Source organism: Ambystoma mexicanum, chromosome 6q (assembly GCF_040938575.1).
Source record: "Ambystoma mexicanum isolate Mex_15411 chromosome 6q, UKY_AmexF1_1, whole genome shotgun sequence".
NCBI lineage: Eukaryota > Metazoa > Chordata > Amphibia > Caudata > Ambystomatidae > Ambystoma > Ambystoma mexicanum.
In genome coordinates, this window is record NC_090937.1 from 1,109,722,052 (window position 1) to 1,109,744,130 (window position 22,079).

The 22,079-nt window shown below is 46.2% G+C and overlaps 1 protein-coding gene across 3 annotated transcripts in view; it reads right to left on the reverse strand.

Annotated features, from left to right (window-relative positions):
* Positions 1-22,079, reverse strand: part of OCIAD1 (OCIA domain containing 1) — a 700,525-nt gene that overhangs the window by 125,886 nt on the left and 552,560 nt on the right. For all 3 annotated transcript variants that reach the window (XM_069631688.1, XM_069631689.1, XM_069631690.1), the window contains one exon: positions 12,690-12,892. In XM_069631688.1, the coding sequence (XP_069487789.1) occupies positions 12,690-12,892 (203 nt within the window). The remainder of the gene's footprint in view (positions 1-12,689; positions 12,893-22,079) is intronic.

Here is a 22,079-nt window from a genome sequence, read left to right on the forward strand (position 1 = left end):
CGCATGTCCGCGGACATGATGCAAGCCGATTATCCAATCGGTTTCCTGTCCACGGAGCGAATAGGGAAATGTGTCCATGAAGCGGACATAGATATCACTAATTTGTTTAGACCTACTTTTGTGTCATTTTTTAAAAAAAACTACTGGACGGATTTCCACCAAATTTACAAAATCACGCTTTTGCGACCAAGCCACTACTCCTGCCGCAAATTTGGTGAAAATCCGTCCAGCGGTTTGAGCTGTAGGCGTGAGCAAAGATTTTTCCCCATTCACTCTATGGGAAAAAAATAAATTTTGGGACCCCCCCTATAACTTTGCCCCCCTGGACCAAACCTCACTAAACTGTGCAAGAAAATTCAGAGTGAGACATATACTTTATTTGCAAAGTTTGGTGGAGATTCGTCCAGGGGGAGCGAAGTTATAAGCCGCCCAAAAAGTGCTCTTCCTATGGGATTAGCAACTTAACCATAACTACACGGCCACTACCGTGGGCCCTGTAATATATATACATACACATATGGTAAGGCAAACATCAGCAAGAGGAATAAGAAAAATAAAGATGGGTTGGGAAAGCAAGAAAATGTAGGGAGCAAAGAGGTGGCTGGAGATTTGCAAGGTTTGGGTGTCCAATCCTCCATTTAAAAACACAAACTTCAACAAAAAAGACGGTTGTTAAAAAAGGCCAATTACGGGCAATTCGTTTGAATAAGTAATTTGCCATTCGAGAAGGGAGTAGTTTCTTCCCTGTAACTCAATTTCTCCAGCGTTGGTATCTTTCATGGATTCACATACTGTGAATATTCTCTGTCGTCAGGCTGGGAAAACCCAGATAACTTTAATATAGTAGTTTTCCTATTGGAAAAACTTTGACACCTTGAGTGTCGCATCAACGTCGTTTTGGGTGCTTTGGGCAGCACCAATGGGACGTTGAATGTATAGCTGCGTATGTATGCGGCTTCACCTCAGATTTTAACCTCTCCAAAAGGAGGATGTCCTAAGAAGGATGTTTGCCTGAGGGGGAAGGCTGGAGGTCGTATGTGAATCCATGAAAGATGTCAACGATGGAGAAATGGAGTTACAGGTAAGAATCTACTCCCTTCTCCAGCATTCGATCTTTCATGGATTCACATGCTGTGAATAGACTTTGTAGCAGTAGAAATGCTTGGAGGTGCATATCAGTCAAAACAGGATGTAAACCTTCAGTAATATGACAAAAAGAGAAGCATATAACCTTAAGGTAATAAACAGGAGTAGAACAAAAACCCTGGAAGCTGCAGGGCTTACCTTACTGGAACGGGCGTTGGAGCACTGCTTGTCCCACCTGTACATCTTCAGCATGTGTTAATGCAGACAGTAGTGCCTGGTGAACGTGTGCGGCACTGCCCACGTTGCTGCCTGGCAAATGTCTCGGATTGGTATGCCCGCTGTTACGCTCACCTGGTCTCTGCGGAAGCGTTGGGGCACGGTTGCAGCCCTCCCTGAACTGGAATCACCCCCTTCAGGCCTGTCCCTCGGTAGAAAAGCTGTGAGCGGTGGTCCGTGGTGATACTGCTCCTGCGTGGAGAGAGGTGTGAGTGCGCCAATCTCCGATTGTTGTACCTCTCTACTTCTGGCAGGGGCGCGTTGAATGGGATCTAGTTCCTTCACTGATCCCAGATAAGGATTAGTCCAGTCCAGCTGCGACTATGCTTCTCCTTATGATTGGTAAGTGTCTCTTGAGCTCTTGTGATTCTGTTCATTCTGTTTAATGTCTTTATATGTTGCTCCTTATGTCCGCAATAATGTCTCTCTTCTGTTTTCTTCCCTTAGACGGAAATGCGGCCTCAATGCAGCTGTGAGACTCGAGACGCAGCCGGATGGAAGATTGATGCTACTGCAACGTTCGACAGCAGGTAAGTAGTGATGGTTTAAGGAAAAGCGCGAAGTATGGCAAAGCGCGACGTTTAACTGTTTTTTCGATGTCTAACCTTGTCTTCTGTTTTTCCTTGCAGGCGCTGCTGTCGACGATGGAGCATGTCGTGCTGCGGTGCCAATATGAATATTTCGGCGTTCCGGAAAGTGCAAAGATGAATGCTCAGTTCGCGAAGAGATGTACAAGTAAGAACAGCTTCCCCCAGTTGGTAAGTATTGTAGGGGAGGACTGGCCGCGAGGCCCTCCTCACCTGCAGCCTTCTCCCCAGGTGAGGACCATGACTCGGTGGCCGTCCCCTCATGCCACCCGGGCCCAGGTGGAGGAGGGGTCACCCGCCGACGACATTGCCCACACATATCCGTTCCCTGCATATACCCAAATTCAGTTAGGCCTAGAAGCCATCTTGTTTAGCAAACATGGCGTGAGTTCAGCACACTGTAACGAGGCCCCCACCTTTGGAGGACCTTTCATGCATCTCTGCCGCCGCAGTAGCCTTGGTAGATCCGCTGCGAGCGCGTTCCCATGAGAAAGTCGGATATGAACTAACCCGAGATGCTAACATTGTAACATTATTCTCATCCACAATGTAATATCGCACCCTGCATGACCTGGTCCGCGAGGCCGGGGTGACGGGAAAAAAGCTGAAGCATCACTATCTGAAGAAAGTAGAAAATAATTCAAGTATTGGCATTAACAAACTACCTCGGGTTAAACAGATCATGTAAACTGTGAATAAACCATAAAGATGTAACGTTACATGATACCACCCTAGGTCTGGACTAGTGCTGCTACAACCACAGAGAAAGATGTCGGCCAAATGTATAGCCTTTACTTACTCATATATGTTTCCTTAATCACCTAACGCAACGAGCATCAATTTCTGTAGGCCATAACCTAGAACGACCTCGTGTAACGTTTAATGTACATAAAATAATCACATCATGTAGTAAATATAATGTTAGGTAACGAAAAGGTACTCGGACCGACTGTATTAAAGAAATGTGTAACGAAATGGAAATATATATGTGTGTTTAAATAACATCAAAATAAGGCGGAACAGTATAAAAGTTCTGCATTTAAAAGTTAGCAACGCACGAGGAAAAAACCTTTGTGAGTATATGCAAGGCCATTCTCCCTCCCACCCTGCCAAGCCTGCCAGATAAGGAAGCTAAGGCCTGTGCCGCGCTCCCTCACCTCCCCCAACCAAGCTGGAGCCGCTTCAGAGAGTCAGAGGCCCCGGTACCGCACCCAAGGCCACAGCCCACCACCTGGGTTATTTACAGCACGGTAATAAACCCACGTTTTGAATCCTCTGATCTACCAGCACCCTCTCGTAAAGTCCACAACCCTCCCCCTAGACCACCCCAAGAACGACCCCCATCACTGGGACAAGACACAGAGACCCATTTATATAATAACTTCTAACGCGGCAGACAGGCATGTACCAGTCGTCTCAGGCCCCAAAACTCAGCCCCTCGACCTAGAATACCGGTCAATAGGACACAGGTAAATCTCACCCTAACCGACAATCACCGGACCTCTCAAGAGGTGCATTCCTCATGCGTTGCGTTTATTGTATAAAACAAACTGCTGAGCGATTTATTGATGAACTTAGATGTCGTTTCTTGAATAACTGCAGTGTGCATGGCCTAGGGCAAACGAGTCAGGAGAGGTATTCATCTTTGTCACAGGCTGCCCCAGCATACCAACACCGCTCGGATGACCTCAAGCTGGCCTGCCAGGCCCAACCCAACCCACGAGGCTGACCAGTGACGTCCTCACGCCAAAGACCAACCGCGCTGCAGCAACACCTATAGTTAGTCGACGCCACCCAATCCCAATTAACTTGTGCCCCCTATAGTGTGTAGGTTCTGATGACGTTTTTTGTATTAGAAATACGCCTGTCTTTGCTGTTGTCAGACAGAGCGCTCTCGGAGGTTGCAGAGTTCTTTGCATGCCCTATTCTTTGGATAAACTCCCACTTACGCTCACCCGCACTCTGTCTTGGCCTTATTCCCACTACGGGAGAGTCCCTTATTGTCTCTCATTGCGGGGAGGATCGTGCTGAAATTGGGGGTGCTTCCCTTCAGTATGCTGGCAGGAAGCAGGATGTCCAGGAAGCAGGGTCTTCAAAAGGTAAGCAGGTCTGACCTCAGGCGCCGGTGAGCATTACGCTGCTGGTAAGTGCAGAATAACGCAAAGCGTCTGTCTTGAGGATCAGGGTAGTTTATATAGCTGTGAATCCATTAGCAGCCACACGCAAGAATACACTTGGGGTTGCTTAATGGATGGAATGTTCAAGGGTAATGCACCTGAAGTGCTTAATGGATCGAATGTTCAAGATGAATGCATCTGAAGTGCTATGTCCATAATAAAAGCTTTTTGGTGTAAAATATATCTTCTTTTTTACTTTTGTTCATGAGCCTGGCGCCAAAGGCACCAGGACAGTGTCCACCCAGGTCTCCTGACATGCGACCCCTGCATAACTGTGCCCCTGACTTCATGACCATGACACCCGCCCATAGAGCTGCTGAGGCCGCTATGGACCTTGTGGAATGAGCTCTGGGAGCTGAAAGTAGTGGTTTGTTGGCTTTTGCGTGGCACAAAGATATAGTAGCAGCCTCCCAGCGTGAGATGCCTTGTTTTGAAAACAGCCTACCTTTATTGGAAGGGTCGAAAGCCACAAAATGTTGCCTGGATGATCTGTACAACTGTGTGCGATCTAGGTAGTACTTTAAAGCTCTTTTGCCGTCCAGGGAATGTAAAGCTTTTTCAGCCAAAGTAGAAGCATTAGGATTAAAGGTTGGTAGGGTGATTGTAGTGTTTTTATGACAATCTGATGGAATCTTTGGAATTAAATGTGGATTTGTAGAGATAAGAACCGGGTCCTTCATGAAGCGCAGATATGGTGGATCAATGACCAGAGCTTGCACTTCTGACACTCGTCTGGAGGACGTAATAGCCACTAGAAAAATTACCTTCCACGTGAGAAATGTTATGGCAGCTGTTGACATAGGCTCAAACGGCAGTTTCATGAGGGCTTTTAGAACAAGGTTGAGGCTCCAAACGGGATAAAACTTTTTCCTTGGTGAAAAGCCCCTTCAGGAAATGCTTAATCTGTTGCTGTAAAGCGGGGTAGAAGTTCTTTCCCACGTGAATCTTGAAATCTCCGTTAAATGAACCTTGATAGAAGATATTGCGAGACCACCTTTTGCCAACAACAAAAGGTAAGGAATGAGCTGTTGAGGAGTAACACGCAATGGCTGTAGGTTGGGCTGTTGCGCACACCAAACACAAAACCTTTTCCATTTATGGGCATATGATGTGTTGGTAGAAATGGGGCGACAGTCCTGAGATATACCCAGGTTCCCGAATTCGGAATGGTCAGGAGCCATGCAGCCAACTTGAGGGAGCCTGGCTTGCCTGGGTTGTGATGCCACACCATTCCCTTGTTCTGAGATAGGAGATCCGGCTGGGAACCCAGGCGAAGAGGATCATCCACTGGCAAGTGAAGCAGGTCGGAGAACCAGGTCTGCCTAAACCAGAATGGGGCCACTAGGATAATTTTGCAGGGAACTTTGCTAATCAATTGAACCATTTTCCTTATCAAGGGAAAAGGAGGGAGTGCGTAAGCGAACATCCCAGTCCAAGGAAAAGAGAATGCGTCCCCCCGGGAGTTCGGATGAGGGACACTGTTGGCAAACTGCTGGCACGGTTTGTTTTCGAGTCTGGCAAACAGGTCTAAAGGGGGAAGTCCCCACTTTGCAAAGATCTTAGCCACCTGGGAGCTTTTCAGTTGCCACTCATGTGTCTGAGAGGAGTCTCTGCTCAGGGTATCTGCCTGTTTGTTCTGAATCCCTGGCAGGTGGAAAGCCAGGATCTGAATTGTGTGCTGGATGGCCCTGTGCCAGATGGTTTGAGCTCCCTGGGATAGGATATGTGAGTGCCCCCCCCCCGCCTGCTTGCGCAGAGAGAACATGGTATTTGTGTTGTCGGTGAGAACCCTCAATACCCGATCATTGTTGAGGGGGAGAAAAGATTTGAGAGCCCACGTCTTGCAACATTAGCATCCTGCATTTTTTCTTTTTTTATGTTCTTGTTGAGCAGTCGCAGGTATAGAATGGGACGCCAATTTCCGTTTGGCTTCTTGACCACGAAAAACCTGGACTAGGTACCCTTTGCTCTTGCCGATGGGGGATCTCTCTCGATGGCCCCCTTTTTTAGCATGAGACGAAACCCTCGATGCAATATGTGAAGGTGTGACATGTTTTTACCGGAGGAATGGGGAATTGTGGATGCTTGAACTCCAACACATGGCCGTATTGGATAGCATCTAGGTGATATTGAACGCCACTCGCTGAGGTGGAACGCCACCTTCCCTCCTATCCAACTACCCATGTGGCAGTCATTGTTGTGCTTTGCTTTGACAGCCCCTCTGTGAAGCTGAGGATCCCAGTTTCCTTTGACTTTGGTAATCCTTCCTGCGTTGGGTGGTTTGAAAGGAATGCCTGTACCATTGGAAGTAGTAGGTGGAACTGCTGTATACCTTGTCTCGAGAACCCGAAAATCTTGTGTTTCCTGAGGCTCCACGAAAGGAAAGAAAGAGGCGAAAAGATCTTGTGCTCTGCAGAGCTGTAAGGGACCATTCTGTATCAGAATCTGCTTTCATAGTTTGCAAAGCTTTGTCGATCTTTTCCCCCTCACAAGGCATGTCTACAATCTTTTGTTGAACTTCCTGGCGGAAATCCGTGCAGCGAAGCCAAGCTTGACGCCTGAGAACCACCCTGTTGTTAATTTGCTTGAAACCAGTCTCCGCTAGGTAGACAGCAATGTTTATGTTATGATTCGATGCCTCCTCCCCCTCTTGCACCAAAAGCATAGCTTCTTCACTCTGCTGCTCTGGAAGGTGGTCCAACAGTGGCGCTAGACAGTGCCACTTCTCACGGTCATACACTGCAACAATGGCCAAAGAGGTGGCAGCTTTCACAGTAGTCGCTCCAATAGTGAGGACATTCTTCCCAAAAGTGTCCAACTTACGGTTCTCATTATCCAGTGGAGTGGTACACTTGTGTTGGGTGCAAGCTTTCCTGCAGCCACAGTGGACACAACAGACTCCGGTATTGGCTGCGATGTTAAGCACTTCGGAGTGGACTCGGGAGCTTTGCATTTTTTTTCCAAGCTGCCTTTGACCGCTGGCTCTGTAAAAGGATGTTTCATCGTACAGAGTCCCTCCTGCCATACATGATCTAGTATTGGGATTGAGAAAACCGCCTTTCTCCTTTTCCCCATGAGGTCGAACAAGAAACAGTCCTTTTCTTCCTCCGGTGAAAGGGGCCTCTAGGGGTCCCTCGTGCTATGGAAACAAGGCAATAACCATACACGAAAAGATGCGCCAGACACGAGGTTCAAATTCCCAATGCTAGGGTTTATTGCAAGCAAAAATAGTATCAATTGGCCAATTCTGATCTCACGCCCCGCGACGTGAGTTTCCTAGACCTCGAGGGACGCAAGAGAGCGAATTACGTACATCAGTTACATATATACAAAATGCATATCATACAATCAGCAATGTCATGTTTAACACCCCTCTTTATTAAGTTCCTTTGAACTCGGGATGACGATGGACATATCCGACGAGTATGACGATTATGACACTTTCGATGTCTATTCTAGTAACAATGTGCAATTAGAAAGTGCGGAGGCATCTTTTAGTTGTTGAACAGAACACGGTGGTTCTGTTCTTGGAAGCAAGCTGCACACGGGGGAAGAGCCACATTGCAAGCTTTGCTATTTATGAAGTACTATTCGTGTCCTGGGAGCCGCCACGTTCTAAAGGGCTTTGCGAGGGGGGGCCATAGGAAGAGCATAATTCAAGCCTTTAGCTGTTTTCATTCTAACATATTCGACCATCGTAGGAGACTGGCTGGCAGCTGTGAAGTGATTAAATGCCCTGCAGCTCTCTCCCAAGGCTACAGAGAGGGAGCGTGGGCATTCCTCTCTGGGCTACTCATGAGGAGTTTCAACGAACTCTTCAGTCCCGCGACCTTGACCGTTCATATTCAGACAACAATGTTAACAGTTGAGCAGACTAAGCAGAATTCACATGAGTTGCAAGCTGCAAAGCAGTTTTAGACAGAAAGCAATGAGCAATGGTTAACAAGCAAAATGGCGATTCTTGCTACATTTAAAATGCCTGCTTATTGGTCAAGCATCGCAGTTTATATTTCTATAATTCGGTGCATAAGACGGTTGGCCCACGGCCATCAAGTTACGTCCATCATTCAAATGAAGGGTATTCATTTTTCCAGATTGACATCGGGGTGAGACCGAATTCCTGGCAGGCTTTAGCCATCATGGCATGGAGTTCCCCGATGTCATCGGGGGGAGATGTTTGGGCCGGACTACCAGAGATCCTTGTCTGGGTCTGTATCCCAACTGTCTGCCGTCCTGGGAGAAGAGGAGACAGTGGAGAGGGTGTCCTGTGGGGCAATGTCCTGTTCCGAGTCATCCAGTTACCCTTCCTCCTGATCCTTGCATCGAGGAGTAAAAGCCCTAGGAGAATGGGGAGGAGGTCTAGATGGGGAAGGTTTTCTCGGGCGAGACCCCTGGTTTCATAAGGTATCGGAAGTATCCTTCTTGCGAGAGGCAATCTGCTGGCTTTGCAACAGTGGAACTGATGTAACCTGAGGCATTGGGAGCCTGGTGTCTAATTGCCCTAGGAGTGCTTGCAAAGTGGAAAGTACTTGCATAGAAGGCATTGAGTGAGGATTTATAAAGAGGATATTGAGGTGGAACGGCTCCCAAGCCTATTGATGTGGACGGGAGTGAAGGAGATTGCGTTGTTTGCTGTAGGCCCAAAACAGATGGATCCGGAAAGGGCAGTTCCAAACCACCTTCTTCAGGATCCGATTAAAAAACCGCCTGCTCGTCGTAGGGAGGTGCCTTAAAGTCAGAAGTGATTGCATGTTGAAGGATGTCTTCTGGTAGTATTGCCAATTCGGGCTGAGCTGGCCTCGTAGAGGAAGTATGTGTCCGATTTTTTCTTCATCGTCGTCAACGGAGCAGGCGTCAACAGTTTGGTCTTCCATGGGACAGTGCTGGACAGGGTTGTCGTCAAGGGGAGAGTCATCGATGAACCAGTCGTTGACGACTCCATCGTCAACAGGAGAAGGATCATAGAAGCCGGCTTCATCACCGGTACCACCACTGATGGAGAAGGCGATGACTTGTATGACTATCTGGATTTGTGCTACGTCAAATCATGGCTGGAAGAGGACTTATGGAATGCCGATGAGGAGTGATGTTTGACCGTGGACGAAGACTTCTACGCCAATGAGGATGAGGACTTAGGCCTTGATTTGACTTAAACCGACGACAAAGATTTGCGGGCCAAGTCCACAGTTTTTGCAGGTGCAAGCCCATCTGCTATGGTTTTTCGCAGCGTGATGTAGAGATGTCATGAGAGGGGGAAATTTGCAACCCCTCACTACTAAACAAAGGCCTTTTACTGGAGGACGAAAGTTTGGCTTTTTCCTGGCTGGAAGAAGGCCTAGGCTCACCTGTCCGCTGTTTCTTTGGCAGCGGTTCTTCCGATCTTGACCTTTGGCGCAATGGCGACCTCCTGTCTAAGGGAGTGGCAGCCCTGCCTCCGCGTAAAGAGCCGACCTCCGAAGCTGGGTAGGCTCTCTCGTTTAGCCAACAAAGTAGGTGCCTGTTCCTGTCCTTGAGGGTTTTATGAAAGAACCCCTGACAGATACCGCAATTTTCGCCCGAATGATTAGGGTACAAAGAGTATAGGCACTCTGAATGCTCGTCTCCCTTGTATACATTCTTGAGGCTGCAAGTCTCACATGGCCTGTGTCAGGCAGAAACCTGTGCAGTTCCCTTAGGGACCACTGAAAAAGATTTAGGACTACAGGTGGTTGGCAGTAAACCCAATTGGTAGCAGTCTGTACCACCCAGATTTACCTGGTAGCTGTGGCTGAGCGGTCAGACTTCTCTCAAGATGAGTTAGGCAGTATGCAGAGTATACACAATAGGTACAGAGACACAGTAGTACAAGCAAACACTGACCAGAGCTTTGGTGTAAAAGTATATAATTATTTATTTAAAGACACACTTGTAAATTACACTAGCACAAAAAGAGGTAAGTAAATTCAACACATTCACTATTACTAGATGTACATCCCTTGTTCCTTATTAGACAAGTCTTAGTTAACACTACTTATTTCCAGACAGAGGTGAGCGCTTAACTCAAGATGGCACTCCAATAAGTTAAGAAAAAGGGAGGGAAAAGGCAGAAATTAGGAAAAGCACACAACACAATACTTTAGAAGCACCCACCAAGGCAGGAAAGTCAAGTCTAATTAGAGAGAACAGAGCACCAATGCGCCCAAGATCTCACAGCTTAAAAGTCTTGAAAAGTCTTGCAGAGAGTTCAGGAAAGAATTAAGTCAGCTCAGAAAAGTTCAGTTAGCCAGCCTAGGGCCAACCCAAGTGGTAAGTGGAGGCTTTAAGAGTCACCCCACACAGACCGTTGCGAGGGAGGCCAGGCGAACACAGTACCTTCAAAGTGGAGAGGATCCTCCAGCGGGGGCAGTTGTTCCTGGCAGCAGGTGCAAGTCATGGCGTCGTCCAGAGGAAGAGATGGTCTTGACGTGGAGGAAAGCTGAAGGTCGTTGCACTGCCAGGGAACAAACCAGCCGCGGAGTTCTCCGGTTAAAAGGTAAGACCCTTTTATTCGCGGTAGTGGAAAAACTGTGGTATCCCGGTTGCCGGGGTGCTTGGCACAGGCAAGGCGGCCACGAGAGGATCCGGGAAGGGGAAAAGACGGGCAAACTGGTTATCCCCACCAGTCAAAGGAAGAAGACTCTCCGGGCTGGAGATCTCCTCTGTCGCCGGGAAAAGTGGTGAGACGTTTCAGCAGGGCTCCACCGGTGGTGTCGTCATTGCCTGCTTTTATGCAGCAAACCCCCATTCATTCAGCCTAGCTGTCAATCAAACATGCTAAGTGGTGAGCCGGGCAGCTCACCACTTGGGCCAATCACACAAAAGTGCAATTTGAGTGGCCAAGGCAGCTCAGTCCAGGGTGCCTAAACCCCCTCCCACACCCCCTGTGGTACCCAGACAGAGTGGCACCACTTTTGGAGGCTTCTATGGAGAAGCCCGCCAAAAAGTGGAACAAAGGGCCCGACTTGGGTTGGAGTCACAGAAGCGAATACAAACGCCATTTTGGACCCGAGTTTCGGCAGAAAATACCAACAGTGATTTTATATTAATTTAATAAACCGGCGGTATGTTCGGGGCTATATTAAAAAGTGGTAGCCTCGAACAATGGGAAAACCCATAGGAAAATATTTGCGGTCGAATATAAAAAGTGGTATCCGCTGCCACCAGCCAAAACTCAATCAGGGGGGACGGAGACGTGCCCCCTCGAAGAACAGACCCCGGAGCAATCAAATTGCCCCGACCAGTACGTCCACAATATGATGGTTTGGACTGGTTTCTGTTCATAATTTGGGACTAGTAAAGCCAATGGTGACTTTACATGCCCTCGGAGACAGTAGTCAGTCGCAGGGTATGGAGTCTATGTTTGGGGGTCACTATGACACCCCTGGGTTACTGCACTGAGGGTGCTGTGTAACCCACATACCAAAAACACATGAAGCCCTATGGGGTAAAGGACCCCATTGCCCATAAAACACATTTACAGTAAAAAAACACCTCAAATCATGTCTAAGAGTGGGAGTAAAAGAGTCTCACTCTTAGCAGGAGAGAAAAAAATAAACCCTAAAAATCCAGCAAAGCTGCTGGGGGACTCACTAGGTTTGGGAAATTAGCCTTAACAGAGAATTCTCCCTAACAGCCTGAGCAAAGATTTCTTCGTACCAGAGGATTCCATAACAGGACTGGAAAACACACCTTTCTTTTTACGAAAGACTGGAAACAGCAAAAGCTGAAGTGAAAAAACTTTTTTCCCCTCACAAAAAGACGAATTCTCCCAGGAGAGAACACAAGGTAATCCCAACGGTTTGGAAGACGGTTGAAATCGGAGGGGAAGCCACAAGGGCGGAGCTATACAATCAATGTCCCATTGGTGCTGCCCAAAGCACCCATAACGACGTTGATGGGACACTCAAGGTGTCAATGTTTTTTCCCATAGGAAAACCACTATATTAAAGTTACTGGGGTTTTCCCAGCCTGACGACAGGGAATATTCACAGCATGTGAATCCATGAAAGATCCAATGCTGGAGAACTGTGGTTTCAGAGAAATTCATTCGAGCCACAAATGAAGCAGATCTACATTGACAAGCACTTAATGGTTTTAGAAAGGAGCATTTTTGCACAAAGTGACCATAAAATTGCAGATTATAATGAACTTAAAAGTTGTCTCAAATATAACTACATTTTGAGACAGGAATACAAAAACTGAGGATGCACCCTTTCTCCCCAGGGTCATGTGCTGACCAATTAAGAATACCGCACACAAGGATGGTTTCTTTAACCAATATGATTGTGACATTGCACAAATGATTTGTCAATAAATGGGCAGAAGACAATCACAGCATGGATTTACAATACTTACAACCTACCAGTTCAATATTATCACTTAAGGTAAAATATAGTGCCACATTTGTATGTAGGACATAAATAACGATTGAATAATAAACCGCCATAATTACATTTATACAGAGACATAACAGAATAAGTCTGGTCACAATAAATAGTTATGTATGCAGTGTTTCTCAACACATACATTTAACTAACTGTCTTACCTTGAGCAGTGTGGTCAGTAATTCCAGAGGGAGATGACTCACTAAGGGAGGCACTGAAAGGTACTGGTTCATAATTAGAGCGGTCTTCTGCACTGTACTCGCCAGAATACATGGACGAGGCAGGTACTTCAACTGCTGCTTCAGGTCTTTGAGATGGAGGTAGAACTTCAGTGTCTTCAAACTCAGATTTCTGGGTAGCATTCCTGACATGTATTATGAAAATTATTTGTTGACATGAACTGATATATTTACATACATGAAATCTACTTTTCTTCTTTAGCTATATAAACTTTCAGAATATTGGAATGGACAGTAAATTCAAACAGGCCACAGTAGAAAGAGATTAACACATGGGCACAGAGAGACACAATGACCATATTGCCCTACAATTACCAGCAGTATGTATTATTCTAGTTTATACAGTAGGTGCATCAACAAAGTCCAAAGTCAGACAGACACACTGCGTGTCTCATACATTTAAATAGGACTGTAGCCTAACTCTGGGCAACATATATAGCACAGGCGTAAACCTTCTGCAGACCCTGATACACTCAAGAACTCAACTTCAACAAACAAACCATCGAAAACAAAAGAATTGGTGAAAATCCTGCAGCGCATCCGATCAACCTGCTCACGGTACTCTGTGCCACATGCATACGACTGAACCCCACTGCCAGGGCCAACTACTATTAAACCAACATAGGCAAGCCCATCAATGAAAGCAGACCCCTCTTCAAAGCTATCAAGCATGCATCAACCCTCTTCTCGATCCACCCGTACCGCCATCTAGAAATCCACAGCCATCAACTCTTTCTTCATTAATAAGATCAACAATCAGCATAATCTGCAAACACTGACACCAAAGCTACAACTGACAGCACACTCTGCATCCCATCTTGCAAAACCTCAACAATTTGGACAACTTTCAAGACACTCACTATTGAAGACCTCACTTCCATCCTAGCATCCCTCAAGGCCACATTACATGCGGACGACATCCACCCTGCCTCCGTACTCAAGACACTTCTGACTGTAGCACTCCTCTTACATGACAATGATCACCAGCTCCCTAACTTAAGAGACCTTCCCCTCGATCCTCAAGAACTGACAAATCTTCCCGCTTTTCAAGAAACCAACTATCTCTCCATCACCCAGATTCCCTTCCTCCGCAAGACCCTTGAAAAAGCAAAGCCACGTAACTTCTCCGACACAGAGGATAACAACCTCCTTCAGTCCTGCCAATCTGGATTCAGACCCAAGTCAGCACAGAAATTGCTGTTATCAAGGTGAACGACGGTGCCCTTAACATCCTTTTGATGATGGCCACCCTTGCCTCCTGGTTCAACCTTGACCTCTCAGCAGCATTCAACACAGTAGACCACCAGGGACTCAACGACAATCTATATTGCTGTATGGGCATCAACAAGATCGTCCACAGTTGGTTTAAAGTATACCGTCCTAATCACCACCAGTTTGTACAAATGGATTCCTACAGATTGCAAACTCTACCCATCTCCTTTGGAGTCCCACAAGGATCCATGCACTCCCCCGTGATCTTCAATCTTTACAAGGAACTGCTTGGAACCTGGCTCGCTCCACACAACATCCACATCCACCAATACGCAGACGACATGTATCTCTACATCAAGCTATCCTGCATCGAAGAAATCCACACAACATCCACATCCACCAATACGCAGACGACATGTATCTCTACGTCAAGCTATCCTGCATCGAAGAAATCCACAGGCTCCCCTCATTGATCCAGTCGTGGCTGGCCAGTACTTAACTGAAGCGCAACTCCCTCCAAGACTGAATTCCTACTGCTGCCTACCAACACTGAACACCCGGACATCCAGACCTGGCTCTCTGCTATGCACCTCGAGGGCTTCACACTCCAGCCGGCCACCTGAGCCAAGTCCCTTGCGTTCAGCAATGAAGACAAAAACGGCTTGGTACCAACTTTCCCTTCAATGGAAAATCAAGCCTTTGTTTATCCCAGAAAACAACTTCATATCTGCTGTCCAAGCCTTGGACTTCTCCTACCTGGATAGTGGCAATGCCCTTTCAGAAGGCCTTCTGGCGACTATCCTTGCTCCCCCGAGATGTGTCCTGCATGCTGCAGCACAACTCCTCAAAGGACTGCAAACTTGACTACAACACCCGACCCTCATCAAACTGCACTGGATCCTGCTGCAGGCCTGTATCATCTTCAAAACCTGCTCATCATATACAAGGCTGTCACCCTGAAGTCTGCAAGCTACCTCACTAAGAAACTGAGGATCTCTGGAGGAGTAAGATCCATCAGAAGTATAGACAACTGCAGAATTGAAAAAGAAAAGGAAAAAAGAAATTAGAAGATGGGGCTTCTCAGTCTATGCCGCAATACTCTAGATCCTCCTCCCCATTAACAGCCAACTCGCCCCTCAATTCTACAGTCTAGGAAGGAGCTCAAGGTCCTCCTCTTCAAGAAATGGCTGCCCCCCCACACCTAGGTCCACATACCCTCCACTCCCCAACCTACCTGAGACTCGGTGATCTGATCCCCATTGTTTCCTCCCTTGGTTGCTTGGAGATCCATTGATTACAATTTCCCCCCCTCCTCTGTTAGATCCCCTACTCCATTGTTTCTCTACTCCCTAACCTTGTTCTTCCCCCTATGATTTTAAAGCGCTACGTTGCTTGCTGAAGCTAGGTCTGCGCTCAATAAATACACTAATATTAATTATAATAATGAAACATAGCTGTTTAAGAGAAATAGCACTGACCAGTGTAACTTAAGGAGATAGACTGCTGAAGACTAGTGGGTCATTCCCAGAGTTCTGCCTAGGTGGTCTGCTAAGTGTGCATGTGAAATCTATCACTTTCAACGGGGAGAGTACTGCAAGCATTCAAATCTACCTACATCAAACCACTCTGCAAGGATACAACGGGCGACGTGGAAGACCACTCAAACTACAGACTGATTCCAAACATTGCTTACTCGGCAAAACGATTAGAGACTGTTAGGAAAGATTTCCCTTAGGTCCCCCCACCCCCCAAACTTTTTGCTTTTGTTTAGCTTACCTGACCTGACTTTTACCAGTGGAGCACAGCCTTCAGCTGCGCTCGTCTGGACTTTTGCTCATTTGTTATGGGGAAACTGACATCCTCCAGACTGTCAGTACTGGGAAACTATTTTTCCCCTTAGTCTTCGACTATGTTGCCATTTCTTGGTAACTATTTATCTAAGTGCCAATAACCTTACAGTACCACACATAGGGGTCCTTTTGTTTTATGGCCATAGTCACCCTCTAAGGATGTTTTGGTGTTTGTACAAGTGTGCCTATGATAAAAACTGGTGGCAGCAGTTTACTTTTAAAATATTTTTACTTTGTTTATTTTTTGGACCATAGCGCGTTTGGCCCAATACTGTGGCCAGTGCAGACAATGGCCGTGCCACAAAGTCTTTTGTTCTGTCCTTTGACCATTTTGTCCGTTTGCCTTCACCCAGGTCCAGAGACCAGGGTATTCCTTATTTGTACATGCAGCCTCCCGCAAAAACCACATCTTTTGCGTGCTCCTGCATGTCACGTGTCCTAGTACCCAGGAAAAGGGTTGGGACTGTCTGGTCCCAATCCACACTACTGCTGCCAGTATGTCTGGTAGGCCTGAATGACAAACCACCGTGGGTCACAATTGGTCCACACTTGGCATGCATGCAAAAGAGCAGATGTTTCATTGGCTATTACAGATTTGAGTGAGAAACTATTCTTAGATAAGAGAAGGGGCTCTACATTAATCCCAGGCCGATCACCTGAAGTTCACACGGAACTACAGAAGGAGCCAAGTATCCTGAACGAAAGAGCAGACTCGTGGAACCGCCGCAGATGTTCTGGAAGGTTTGGCATCCTGACCCTGCTGTTGTCTAGTCGGACACCTGCTTTTGTATCGTACCAAGAAGGCCTGCAAGGGCGCTTCGACCTTTTGGAGTAGTGGGACCAACTACTCTCGGCACCTCCTGCCTACCCTCGAAAAGAGCCTAATCGGAAATGTTCCTGGACCATCCAGCGAACTAACCAGCTTGAACCCAAGGTATCACACAGGAGTGCTGCTGTCCAGAGTTGAGACTTGAGACTTTGGACATAGCTTACTTGTGGTCATGGGCCCTCTCCCACCAAACCTCATTGTCCTGCCTCCTCTGGGTCGCGATTTATGAGTGTGCGCCACGCCGCCAGCATTTGCGGTCCCGGTGTCACCCCGTTGTGGTGACTGTCGCTGTAAGTGCTTGCAGACCTGCCACACCGTGTCCTGAGACATGCTGCACCAGAACTATCCTTCTCCTTTCTTTGAGAGCTGAGAAAAGGCTACTGTCCCACCACAGATGATAATCCTGTCCAGCACCCGCTGAGAGCCCGAGTGACTTGTAACTGCAGGGGCGAAACAGACTAGCGAACTGGACTAGACTGGCAAAGTTTGACCCGGACTGTGTCGAGGGTCGGTGAGTACTTGCATCACTTACCGGTGGCCACCTGGCACAGCCATCTGTTTTACACCAAAAAAGCCTGAAGATACTCAATTTAGCTGGTCTATCTGAGCTCCCCAGCTATTCCCGAACTCCGAAAGTCGCTCTATCTGGAAGGGAAGACCCTTCACAAGGAGTAGGGCTTTATTCTTCATTGCCTCAACCCCTTTCCTGAACAGCTACATCTCCCTGAAGAGAACCCGCTTTTCTCTTTACGCACGACCGCGCATTGTTAACGCACTGCTGTCCATTTGAGCATAAGGCTCCTCACTTCTTAGGGCTGGACTGCATAAGATAGGGATTGACTTCGAAGAACTGCCTAATGCGATATCTGTGTGGAACTTACCCCTTATGTTGCAGATTTTGATTCATCAGCATTAGGCTAAACGCATTTTGTATATATGTTACATAGTGAAAAGCGTTTGTGGTAACAGTTTTATTAGCACTGTGGTTTATTCATGTTTTGTTATAAAGGCCTATAATAAATGTATTTTTGATATACACTTGCCTAAGAGTATTCTGTGAAGTTTTACTGTGTGGGCTTCCGTTCACTCTTACCCCTCCTGAGACTTTGTCTTGAGACCGCCTGCCAAGCTACCATAGATGGGTCTGGTTTGTCCAGAAAGATCCCCTGTTCCCCTAAACGAGGGTGGCCTCCTAAACCTCTGCCCACCAAGTCAGAGTTTAGAAATCCATCTTTTTAACAGAGACCTATATCTACAAAACAAATACTGGAACACATTGAAAAAAAAACAACTATTGGACCAGGTACAAGTAGGCTCCAGACCCAAGAGATGAACAGAGACGGCTCTACTCTCTATATGGGATGACCTAAAGATCAACGCAGACTCCAACACGACCTGAGCACTGATACTACTCAACCTTTCTGCAGCATTCGAAACAGTCAACCATAACATTCTCGTCAAGAGACTGGAAGAAATGGGGATCGCCAACATGGCACTGCTCTGAATTAAATCATTCTTGTCCAAAAGAACAGAAACAGTGTGGATAAAACCATTCAAATCCGCACCGCGTAACACCACCTGTGGAGTACCACAAGGCTCCTTGTTATTCCTGCTACTCGTCAACATCTATATGAAGCCACTAATCAACCTCATCAAAAGACACACCTTCACATGCTAAAACTACGCGGATGATACCAAAATCCTCTACAAAATCAGTGATGAGCAATAGGAGAACACAACATTATTAGACTGTCCCAAAGAAGTCCACCAATGGATGAACACCAATAACCTCAAAATCAACCCAGACAAGACGGAAATCATGATTACACCAACAACCAAGGAAATGAGCAGTACATCCGGTGGTCCACAGTACTGGGAACGCCACCCGCACCATCCAAAGTTGTCAAAAGCCTTGCCATCCTAATGGACAACGAGTTAACTTTAGAACCGTAAGTAAATGCGATAATTAAGAAATGCTTCATCCATCTACACACGATCAAAAAGATTCTACCATTCCTCTCCTTCACGCACAAAACACTGACCATCTTCTTCCTCATGAAGTCCAGGATAGACTACGCCAACAGCGTATGGCTCAGAATGCAACAGTTCTTACTGAGGAAACTGCGACTAATATAGAATGCATCTGCCAGACTTCCGAAACTCTCGCGAATGGACCACATCACACCAGCACAAGGATGCTACATTAGCTCCGAGTAAAAAAACGAATCACTTTCAAAACAACGTGCATAACACACAGAGCAATCCACGGCCAAAGAGTGGAATTCATACAAAAGAAAACACCATCTACAAGTCAGCTAGAACACTTGGATCCAGTGACTACATCCGCTTAGAACCTAAACCATAAACAAGGAAATAACTTGGTGGAGCATTCACTTGCAGAGCTGTAAAACTTTGAAATTCTCTCCGCAGAGAAATACGAACTATGAAGGACCATCTAAAATTCTAAAAATTCTAAAAACTTAGCTCTTCAGCTCTGAACAGGATGAAAACGACTGACCAATATCCACGCATCATGAAACAAAGACACAACAGAAAAGTAAAAAGGAGAAGGCCAAACCGGAGTGGAGGGCAGGGGAGAAGAGAGGCGTCTAACCGGGAAGGGTGGTTTTGAGACTTCAAGAGTACCCATCCCGATAGAGTGACAAAGGTGGAAGCAGGTGAGGGAGATGTGTCCCTCTTAATCAGACCAGAGGGTGTGAAACTTGTCACACATAATGGAATAGGGCTGGGGGCAGAAACCAGGCAGCCCACGGGGCCCAGGGAATACACTACCTCAGGAGGAACTCGTGGGAGCTGTAATTGCTACACTCTAGATTGATCGACAGGGCAAGGGATATGGATTGCATTTAGTCAGAACAGCGGTGGTAGGAAATGTACTGCCACCAACAAACCGTACTAAAAACTCACCGTTCTGCATACACCTCTCAAACTCTGAACTAAACACAACCATACCTCTTACAGCACAACAAACCACACATACTCCACAACAACGAAACAAATCACACATAATCTAGCCTAACACCGCATGGTGGCTACCAACCAAAAATCACACCTACGCTCAGTGAGCAGTATATCCGAACTGAAGCTGACAACAGCGCATCACAGATCACTGGCTCTTTTTCCTGCTCAATTCCATCCAACCACCCCACACCCTCCTTGCATTACAGATCTGCCAAAGCACCAAGAGACCATGCAGGTGGCAACAGTGTGTGGTATAAGAACATTTAACATTACATAACAGTGTACATAGTAGTATTCCATCAGACATTCACCTTTCTTTAGTACCGATAAGTAGCACTGGTGTCTGCATCTAAAGTGTTTAGGGTATCTTAAGAAACCCTGTGAACTCATACAAGGTATGCACTGCAGCTTAACGACAGTGGAGAACAAACTCCAACTTAAAATGTAACTTTAACGCAGGAATAAACTTCCAGATGTATTTTAGGCTAACCGGAAAATGTCAATAACAAAGAGCATTTACGAAATGAATAACTAAGATGGCATTAAAACAAAGAAACATATCATGAGGTAGTAGACTGAGACTCAACCAGAATCTAGGCAATCGCATTTCATCTTCATCTCCATTACTCAGAAAAGTCTGAAACAGTTAACTCACTTACAGCGTTTATAACCGTACAAACGTAGAGGTGTCACTGGAGAAAGCTATGGAATTTTAACAAAAGTCTGAAACTTGGCAGTAGCTTTAGACTTGCGGTACCCAATATCGTGGACGGATGGCTTACTGATGTAATAATCTACATCATTCAGTGGGAAGGCCTTGGTGTATCTGTCGGTCATCCCATCCAGGCTCATCTATGCTGTTGCCAGTGCTGCAGAACACTGTAGGGATCTGATGGTTGCCATTGCCAGGTATCAACAACTCTGTGAGAGTTACTCAGCATCAGCGCACAGGGGTGTCAGGAAACACAGGGTCCAGCAAGCTTCAGGTGATGCTGAGCCTGTGTGGAGATGAAGCATGTTGAAAAATCTCAGTTTTCTATCTGAGAGAAGACCCCGGTAACAGGACCAGTCTCTGCTGTGATCATTAGACCTTTTGAATTAACTGCAATGTTCTCAAGAGGAAAGGCCAGATTACTCCTCAAACTCCCAGTTATTGTCAATTTGGACCACTCAACTCAAAGCTCTACAATCATATAGTTCCTCAGATAGGAGGAAATCCTTTGCAAAGAAAAAGGCTTTGACTATTAGGACACCAACAATAAAAGAAATATGAGGTCTTTTTTCTTTTAAGACTGTTGTTCCACTTTGTATATATTCTTTGTTTTTTGTATATGTAGTCTGATGGAACATTTCCAAATAAAAATAGATTGAATAATACTAGCCATTTATATTTTTGTACACCTTTTCCCCACATGTATTAAACTCATTCACTAAAAACGTTTCAATACATTATGACAGAAACAACATGACCAACGTCAAATAAAGACCGCTATCCAGAATAAACCTACTTTTTGCCGACATAAAATCTCTCAAGCTATTCCATGACAAGGCTTAGATCGTCACCTGTGTGTACTTTAATGTTAAGCAGAGCTAGAGATGTTTCCCTCAGCCAGGATGTATCCTACTTTTAACCTGCGGTTACATAACGATGGCACATCCAATCCGGTTGCTGGTTGGATTACCTGGAGAAGCCCATACGCGCATATAAGTACGAGTGCAGTGGTATTAAAGTAATGGAAATTGGAGCTTTAGGATGTTATGTCGTCACTAATCACTCTCCAAGCATTACAACTATATTCTGAAATTAAATATTACAATGACAGCAGAAATGGAAAACTACGGGCTTGGTGGCGAACCTCCGTTTACTGTTTTAAATGTGAACCAAAAGCAAAGAAAAAATGCAACAAGAAAAATGACACTATCTTGGCTTAAAGAAGGTGGCTGCCTTTATTGAGGGGCTAGTTCCATACCAATCACATACCCTAAAACAAGGCGTTTTGGAGACAAGAGCTGCTGCTGTCTTGGTAAATCTTGTGGTAACTGGGCACAATCAATGGAGCATATTCTGCTCTCGGTTTATGTAGTCTTCCCCTACTACAGGGCCTTACGGATCTTAGCAAAATGAACAGTAAAGATGTACATTTCTATTGCCATACATGTGTCCAGTTCTGACTGTGCAAATCCAGAACCGCAGACTGGAAACCAGAGACAAGAATGCATGACTGTCTTTCCAATACTATGCCTGTCAGATCATTCCTTATTGCCAAATGTGAGAGATCAGTGCAGAAATCTTAAATCCTATTTCAGGGGTCTATTGTATCCAGGCAAGGAAGCAGTGCAGGCTGCTGCACTGAAACCAAGCTCACAGATGTTGTACATGTTCATCCTTATTGCTCCAGGGTCTAATTCTCCCTCGGTCAGGGAGGACATGAAAGTTGA